General features: G+C 32.8%; 2 protein-coding genes across 3 annotated transcripts in view; both read left to right on the top strand.

Annotated features, from left to right (window-relative positions):
* Window positions 1-3,963, top strand: part of LOC107612659 (serine/threonine protein phosphatase 2A 55 kDa regulatory subunit B beta isoform) — a 7,292-nt gene extending 3,329 nt beyond the window's left edge. For both annotated transcript variants that reach the window (XM_016314357.2, XM_016314356.2), the window contains exons 6-14: window positions 20-111; window positions 406-524; window positions 1,544-1,667; window positions 1,972-2,095; window positions 2,511-2,579; window positions 2,679-2,770; window positions 2,857-2,934; window positions 3,020-3,090; window positions 3,174-3,963. In XM_016314357.2, coding sequence (XP_016169843.1) covers window positions 20-111; window positions 406-524; window positions 1,544-1,667; window positions 1,972-2,095; window positions 2,511-2,579; window positions 2,679-2,770; window positions 2,857-2,934; window positions 3,020-3,090; window positions 3,174-3,310 — 906 coding nt within the window. In that variant the 3' untranslated portion in view covers window positions 3,311-3,963. The remainder of the gene's footprint in view (window positions 1-19; window positions 112-405; window positions 525-1,543; window positions 1,668-1,971; window positions 2,096-2,510; window positions 2,580-2,678; window positions 2,771-2,856; window positions 2,935-3,019; window positions 3,091-3,173) is intronic.
* LOC107612660 lies at window positions 5,074-5,883 on the top strand. Its single transcript, XM_016314358.2, has 2 exons — window positions 5,074-5,532; window positions 5,633-5,883. Exons 1-2 carry the CDS (start codon window positions 5,351-5,353, stop codon window positions 5,817-5,819), a joined length of 369 nt encoding a protein of 122 aa, XP_016169844.1. The 5' UTR covers window positions 5,074-5,350; the 3' UTR covers window positions 5,820-5,883.

Below are 9,226 nucleotides of genomic sequence, written 5' to 3'. Positions count from 1 at the left end.
AATGTTATAATATATGTAGGTAAGTAGCCAGGAGACGAGTTTATTGGCTCGGTGTCGCAGAGTATATGCCCATGCTCATGATTATCATATCAATTCTATTTCAAATAACAGGTGATTATAGATTTCTTAGTTCATACTTCAAACCATATTTTGCTATCTCATCTGGTAAATTTTGGGTGAAAGTGAGAAACCTGTGGATTCATATTCTATTATTCTTAGAGTGGATATTATTGTCAACCTTGCTTTCATTATTTTTATTCTCATAATGTGTTGTTTTGAAATGTTTCCTGGCGGATTATTGATTCATGTCGACATGATTCTATTTGAACCTTTTGTTTTGCTTTCTCTCATGGTGTTCCAAATACTGATCAAATCTGGATACTGTTATGCGATCCTATCTTCTAGTGATGGCGAAACTTTCATATCAGCCGATGATTTGCGTATAAATCTTTGGAATCTGGAAATTAGCAATCAAAGTTTTAATATTGTTGATGTAAAGCCTGCAAATATGGAGGATCTGACAGGTAACTTGGAGAACTTCTTATGCTATAAACTTTTCGCTGTTGATAACATGGTTATGCATGAGTAACTTCAACATATAAGTTTTAGTTGACTGATCACTGTGTAATGGCCAGCCCCATAGTAGTAACTTTATTGGGTCTGAGCTGTTCCACCCTGGGAGATCTGTGTTCATCTCGGAACTCTCTATTTCTAAAATCACATTTTTTCCAAAGAAAATATCTTGTGGGGTCATATCTCCCTTTAGGTAGGCCCAGCATGGAATAGTCCAGAATGTGTAGTTACCGTTTTTTTTTTGTTGCACTAGTTTGTTCGTTGTCAAAAGAACTTTAACAAATTTTTGGTGGCTGCAGGAGTTACATTTGTCTTTGAACTACTTTGCTTAGTCCATACCATGCAATTATTTACAAAAAAAAAATTGCGTACCGTGTTGAGTTTAGCTTGTAGTCACTATTTTATACTTCGATTCTATATTTTCCTTTCTTAATAATGAATGTAATTTTCGAAACGTGTGATTTTTCCACAGCTACTTTGCTTAGACTTGCAGTTCAGATTATGTTTTGTCTTAAGTCTAAACTTCACCTTGACTTAGTCCCTGCATGGTCCTACCTCAACTTGAGCTTGATTAGATGTCTAGGTTGGGGCTAGAACTAATAAAGTTTAATCTTTTGGAAATCTCAAGCAAAATATGGGCTTAGTCAAATCTGGTTCATGGAACCGATTTGCATTTGTAATTAGGCTATGTTTGGGAGTTCTAGAAATGTTGGAAGGGAATGTTCTTTAATGGAATGATGAAAGAAAGGTGAAAATTGGAGTGTACTGGATCGTGTCCTTCTCATGTGTGGTGTGTTCAATAAGTATATGAAGGGAGGGAAAGGAGAAAATGTATTTATAGGTAAGTGGGGAGGGACTTGGTGGGTTGAAGGTAGAATCGGCTTGTGTGTTGCATACATTATTTGCAGGAGAGTATTTCCTATTTCTTCAGTCTTGGTTGAGCTTTGACCCCAGATATTTATGATTTCAGAGGTAATAACATCAGCAGAATTCCACCCTACACATTGTAATACGTTGGCATACAGCAGTTCAAAGGGTTCAATCCGCCTAGTTGACTTGCGGCAATCAGCATTATGTGATTCGCATACCAAATTGTAAGCTTTTGTGGTAATCTTCATGTTAATTTCTAAAAACCAAGTAAATAAGTAATAGTGTTTAATAAATGTCGAGACTGTAGGCTAAATACCAGAAAGGTTTTTCTCTCTATTTTTTCCCCTTCTTTCTTGGCGGGGACAATCGAACTACGCAAAAGATCTTCTTTTGCTCCCTTCTTTGTGTGGACACTCGAAATGTTGCTTATGAAGCAAAGAGTTTTTATGAAAATCTATTATACTAATGCAGTTGTGTATGCTTCCTTATTCATTTAGATTCTAACAGGCAATATAATCTTTCGAACAGGTTTGAGGAACAGGAGGCCCCTGGGTCCAGATCATTTTTCACCGAGATTATTGCTTCTATCTCAGACATAAAATTTGGGAAGGATGGAAGATACATACTTAGCCGTGATTATATGACTCTAAAGGTTCGACGTTTTTACGTCAAAAAATCATGTTTTCAGTTGTTGAAGCTTTCTAATATTTTGGGCTTTGGCAAATAGACCCTCCTTTCTAATATTTGAGGAGATAAAGTTGTCAAATTGAAAGTTGAGGACCACACCCTCTTTGCCAAGAGACTTTTTTGATGTATTTTTACTTATTTATAGATAGGGATGCTTTAAATTTTTGTTGAATTGAATTCTTTATTTTTTATTAGTTTGGGTTGCTTTGTTTAAATTGTACTTTTTTTACTTAGGTCTCTTCGTAACTTCAGCATTCTTTGTGCTGTAGCCTAAACATATCAAATATCTCTCATTTGGTTTCTTTGGATGGTTTCTACACTTTTGTGTTTATGATCACTCATTCTTGATCTTATTCACTCATCTTGACTTATTTAAACAGCTATGGGACATAAATATGGATTCAGGCCCGGTTGCAACTTTCCAGGTTCACGAGTATTTAAGACCTAAGGTTAGATTCCTGGGCTTTTATAGGTGAAGTTGATTCATGAATTTCTTTCCACTGCTTTGTTGTCTTATAATTGGCTATGCTTTTGTTTGAACATGCCAGCTTTGTGATCTATATGAAAATGATTCAATTTTTGACAAGTTCGAGTGTTGTCTGAGCGGTGATGGGTTGCGTATTGCTACAGGCTCTTACAGGTCTGTGGTAAAAACTTGATATGTGGTTGAACTGTGAATGAAATTATTTATCCTGTTCCTTACTAATTTGATTCATTTGATGCCAGCAACTTATTCCGTGTGTTCGGTTGTGCCCTGGGAAGTGCCGAGGCTACAACCTTGGAAGCCAGTAAAAATCCAATGAGGTAATTTTTTATTGGAGATCTTATGTGAATCATGCTTTATTACTTAGGTATTGTGGAGTTATTATTAACTCTTTCGTTACGCCAGACGACAAGTTCCAACCACTACACCGAGGCAAAGATCCCTCGGAAACAGTATAACAAGAGTTGTAAGACGAGGTAAGTGTTCAACTCTATTTCCCTAGTCTAACCTCGAACAACATGTGAAATGTATTGTTTAACTGTCTTGCATTCTTGAACAGGTACAGAAGCCCCAGGCGTTGACGCGAATGGGAATTCTTTTGATTTCACAACAAAGTTGCTGCACTTGGCATGGCATCCAACTGAGAATTCAATCGCCTGCGCGGCCGCAAATAGCTTGTATATGTACTATGCGTAAAGGAAGACAAAACGACGAATGAGGACGTGACATGACGTGTATTTTGCATGGTTAAATTGCTGTGGAGAAGGCTGCTTCTTTTCCCTTGTTACCTTACCTACCAACCACACTGGGTTGGAGGCTATTACATTAACAACTCTCACACACACTAGAAAAAAAAAAGTCAAAAGTGCCCTTCAGAGCCTGTTTTGGAAAATGATGCAGAAGTGGCTGTTTCTGAATTCCCCAGGGGTAGGCACAGACCTTATTTTTGTTCTTCTTCCAACCCTAATATTCTTTTCTCCCCCTTTATTTCTCTGTATCTTCTTCTGAAAGAGAAGGTGCAAATCCATGTTTCAAATTGTGTTATGGCTTGCAAGTGAAGAAGAAAAATGTCATTGTAGCTCTCCTGCAACAGATACTAAAGGATGTTCAATATCTGCCATTAGGATCAAGATTGAAAAAAAATGTAGCTTTTCTTTTCTTTTCTTTTTTTTTTCTTTTGCCCAGATCTCTCTGTGGAATGGAGCAGTTGAAACCTGCAGTGCATCATTTTTTCATTGATTATTTTTGTGCTGGAATTTAATTTGACATGTCTGTCCTAAAGTCTTTAATTTTTACTGTAACGGTGGTTAGTTTATGTGCAAGTAATAATTTTAGGTTGCAAAGTAGCTTAAACTGGTGGTTCTCTCAGACATGCATTTATTTAGTGTTTAAAGAACGATTTTATGTTTGTGTCAAATTTTGCAATTGCGATTTTATATGAGAAAAGCAACAATTTTGAAGCGTGTTCTTTTCAAACTATTGATGCTAGAATTATAGACTCCTAGTTGTCTCAAATACATGAGTTATAAATTATAATAGAGGTAAATACTAAAACAAAATAGTATTTAAAAGATGTTATCGACAAAATAGTTTTTGAACAATTTTTAAAGTTGACAAAATAGTTTCTGAACAATTTTTAAAGTTGACAAATGTGATCATTCGTCATTTGATTCCGTTTTCATTGATGGAAAATGCTGAGTTGGTTAACAAATTTGATAAAATTCCTAATTTACTTTTAGTTGCAAATTCTAATCCCATCTTTTTCCAACACCTAACCTAATTTACCTTTTTGATAAACGCCGAGTTGGCAAACAATAATGATTCATGTTGTTTCTCCTTCTTTTTTCAATAACAGTTCATTCAAAAGTAATAAAGATTGAATCTTAATTTTACAATATAATACTTAAGTTTGAAAATTCAAATTAATTGAAGTAGTTTCTACATCGAACTCATGATGATATTCATAAAACATATCAAATTATAATTAAAGTCTACATTGATAGATTTTCTATTTTTTTTACAGTTTCAAATTGTTAATAATAAAGATTAAATGGATCACGAATAATAAAATAATAATTTATAAAATAAAGAGTACATTTTAAAATTAAATAATAGATGAAAGACTAATTAATAAATAAAATTAAAAAAAGGGTATTTGATAATTATTTAAAAACTTAAAAAAATATATTTTATTATTAGAACTATTTAATAGTCTAAATGTTTAGGAACCATATATCTTTTGTCAAATAAAAATACTATTCGTACACCAAAATCAATAACTAAAATTAGCTACCAATATATTTGTGTATGAATACATGTGTAGTTTAATTTATTTTTAATGTGTATTTGTATTCCAACGTATATTTTATACTATTGGCTGATTTTGGTGTACATGTAGCATATTCGTTTGCCAAAAGATTTAGATAAACCTCCAAATCCTTAATAAAAGTCTCTTGGTAAAAAGGGTAATCCTTGAACACTGAGTTGGTCATCTGTTAGCGGTAGAAACGGTAGCCAAAGTAACTGAATTCAACATCTTCACTAAGATTGTGAAATTATGAGTTATTCTTGTCAGAACAATTCTGTTACTAATTGAGGTGCCATATGGCAGCATGTCCTTATATATATAACTATAGACTATAATGAGTATGATCCAATAATTGAAATAGAGCCTCCATTTAGAATCTCCACATGATTATTATGATAAATTTTGCACCTTTAGTTTAGATCATATTCATGGCATCAAGGATTCCTCAGTTGCAATCAAAGGTGACACAAGCCTCTCAAGTTGTTGCTAAGAATGGAGGTTCCTACTACAAGCTATTGTTGGAACAGAACAGACACTATATCCAAGAGCCTCCCACCATTGAAAAGTGCCAATCATTGGCTAAACAATTGTTTTATACTCGCCTTGCAAGGTTCTTGATCAATTCAATTCCCTCTAAATTGTTGATAAATTTACATAAGAGAATGTTGAGATCTATAACAATATAATTAATTGCTCCTTGATTTCTGCAGCATCCCTCTTCGGTACAATTCATTCTTGAAGGATCTGGATTATGTAAAGAACATAGTGAAGAACAGACATGATCTAAACATAGAAGATGTTGGCATTGGTGCTTTGTTTGGACTAGAGTGTTTTGCATGGTTCTGGGGGGGTGAGATTGTTGGTAGAGGATTCACATTCACTGGCTACTATGTTTAACTATTTCAATCATTATTCAATATTCATTCATCTATTGACATTGCTAGTGAGATCATTTTCATCATCAAGTTTTATACCTTCTGTTTTCATTGATTCATCAGATATTTTGATGATGTTGCTTCAAGGCTATTTTTAAATCATCATGAACTAGCTTTTGTCCTTTGCTTGTTTGGTACGGATGCTAGTGGCATTTTGGGGAATTCACTACCCATGATCTTAAACTAAGGTGGAAACTCAGCAGGTGCACGTGAAGTTGATAGCTGAGAGCTATTAGATGGTTTGACTGATTTGACTAAATTTTCATTTAACGACTCTCAGCTATCAACTTTACGTGAAGTAGACTGCACGTGAGTTTCCACTATCCAATAAATGAAATAGTGGAAAACTATTATTTTTGTCTTCAAATTTTAGTTAAGTTTCAATTTCATCTCTAATGTATAAAATATTCTATTTTTGTTTTAAATATTTTATTTTGTGTCATTTTTATTGTTTGATCACAATTAAAGTTTTTTTTAAATACTATTTTTTCTATTATTATCTTTTTTTTCTTACTCTTCAACTATTTTTAGCTCAAATTACTACAATTATCATTGTTATGACCACTACAATTATAAATTTTGTCGTTGACAGAAGGAAATTATAATAAAAAAAATGTATTTTTGAAAAAAAATTTAGTTTTGAACAAAAATTAAAATAGAATATTTCAACCGTTATGAATTTAATCAAAATTTTAGAGACTAAAATAATATTTTTTTTCTCTTGAAATAATTATTAAGCATCTTGAGATGAGTTTGTTACAAAATATATTATAGTGCTGTAGATTTCTACAGCGGTCCCATTTTCATTTAAGATGCATAATGAGATTGAGATGTACAAGTTAACCTAATGGAGAATTTAAAAAAAAAAACAGAATCACATTCTCATTTAAGTTGCACCTCTTCTTTAGTTAGTTAAAAAGAACCAAGAATATATATAAACATATGTATGTACATAGGTGGAAATGCAAAATAGTACAAGATATTGGAAAAGAATATGTACTCTCTTTACCCTCAATGGAAGTGTGTATGTAGAGGTCACTTTCAAGCGATTGAGATCTTATATTCTATATGTGAAACATGTTTGTTAGGCTTGTTTGTTGTTTATTTCCACCTCAATATATATAAGTAATCACTTCCAAACAAACACCACATGCATGTGTATGTGTGTGTACACTTCATGTGCAAAAACCAAAAAGTGCTTAATTTCATATGCGGCTGTGACCAAATCCAATGGTTTTGATCATGTCCTTGTGTAGCCGCCAACTACTCAAGATTTTTTCAAGGCCTCTCAAACAATGCAATTGGATTTCCACTTCATTAAATGCAAGAGAATTAGTATAACTTTTGTTCATGATTGTAGCGTTTATTTTGAGGTATTGAGATAGAGACGGAGAAATTGAGATTTAATATTGTGTTTGTTAGTTCAGAGACTGGTACTAAAATTTCTGTTTCTATTTTTAAAATTTCAGTATTTCAGTACCTCCAAAAAGTAGGGACACAGGGGACTGGAATTTTTAGAGATAGAGACTGAAACTTTAATAACATTTTATACCTAAAATACTTTCATTTCAATTAATTAATTCCAATTTTATCCTTTGTGCAAATTAAATTAGAGTTTCATTCTTGTTTCAATTTCTGTCTCCCATTTTGTACCAAACAGAATACTAAAATTTATTTCAATCTCTGTTTTTTAATTTTTGTCTCTCAGTTTTTCCGTCTCTGTCTTTTCACCGAACGCTACCGATATGACTAAGTTGATGAAAAGTTATTATAACTTCTTTTGATGTTTATTTATCGCACTTTCATATGAAATATAAAAATCCTTCATATGGAATAACACATGGGTTATTACATCATTTAGGGTTATTTCATTCTTCAAGTAGATCGCTTATGTTAGCTTAATCTTTTTTATTATTATGTTGTTTAATTTTCTCTCTTTTTTGTCGTTTTCAAGTCTTCATTTTATTTTATACAACATGTCCTAAAAATATATGTCCTACATTCAATAGCACTTGGATGGAAATTTTTCTCTAGACGCCTTTTTTTATATATTATTATTTATTAACCTAAACACTGTGTAATGAGATAGAAGGACAATATTAAATTGAAGACTTAATTAACCTATTGATTTTTATAGTTTTACTACAAATTTATAGTTAAAGTCATTATATTTAGATAAAAGTTTTCAATTTTAGATCTCCTTCAAACTTTTTTTTGTTAAAAAGTTGAAAAATTATAATAACTAATAAAGTAAGTAAACTTCAAATAAAAGAAGAAAATGTCATGATAACGGTAAAATATAGTTAAATTAAGAATTATTCGTCAACAAATTATAACTTAAATGATATAATCTTTTTATACTCATCTAGAAGTCGCGAGTACGAACCTCAATCCTAACTTAAAAAAAAATTAAGAGTCGTCCACATGCATAGAATTACAATGTTATAGGAGAGGGGTCCCATTCTCCCATCACAACTCCTCGTGCTATTGTATCTTCATTTCAACTTGCTCTTCACTCCTCCACTACTCTCTCTCTCTTTTTAAATCTTTTATACATACATGTTTTAATTTGATTCATTACTATCCCACCATTCTATACACTTATTACAATAATAATAGTAGTTGGTCACACACATGTAACTTCGAACGATAAATCGTATAACATGGAACCAGTTATGTGTCATTAGTTGATGGCCTTATTGATTCATCAAGCTAAGTAGTGGAATCGGAATTAGGGAGGACGTGGCTGCACAACGCAATTTAATCATAAAACATTATATTATATATAGAATATTGACAGAAATTATTTTAATATGAAAATATATTTTAGTTGAATATTGATATTTAAAATGTATTACAGTATTGTGGAAATCATTCAACATGTCCTCCACGTGTTGGTTAATATGCTGCCACGTGTCAAACATATTCTTCACGTGTTGGCCAGGATGCTGCCACAAGTCCAGCCAACACACCCCACGTGTTGACCAAATAATTCCATTTCTTAAAAAAATACCAATATTTTTTTCATATAAAAAAAATCAGCCGAATATTGATCTTATTACAAGCTGTATTTTTTTAATCACATCACAGCCGTACACGTGTCAAACTTGATCATCAATCACCGCATTTGCAGTAAATGGGGGCCACCTAATCCTTCGCCTATGCGCACGAGGACGGTGCCTCTCTTCAATTCTAATCCATCAACCCAAATCAAATCACAGCCGTCCAAACAATTCAACGCACAATGTAGGACCCGCTTGTTCCCTTTTAAGCTTTTTACCGCTCATTCTTCACCATCACCACGTCACAGTCACACGGGTCAAACATCTACGGCTTCAAGTTGAAGCAGCCAATAAAATGACAAAACGT

This window comes from Arachis ipaensis, chromosome B08 (genome assembly GCF_000816755.2).
Source record: "Arachis ipaensis cultivar K30076 chromosome B08, Araip1.1, whole genome shotgun sequence".
Taxonomy (NCBI): Eukaryota; Viridiplantae; Streptophyta; class Magnoliopsida; order Fabales; family Fabaceae; genus Arachis; species Arachis ipaensis.
The sequence above is the reverse complement of the archived record's forward strand: the minus strand, read 5'-3'. Positions and strand labels throughout refer to the sequence as shown.

What these genes read in the sequence shown, in the direction of transcription:
- LOC107612660 (XM_016314358.2), top strand. Translation starts at nt 5,351, where the DNA reads ATGGCATCAAGGATTCCTCAGTTGCAATCAAAGGTGACACAAGCCTCT. An exon ending in TTTTATACTCGCCTTGCAAG is followed by an intron (nt 5,533 to 5,632) that starts GTTCTTGATCAA and finishes TGATTTCTGCAG; the next exon opens with CATCCCTCTTCGGTACAATT.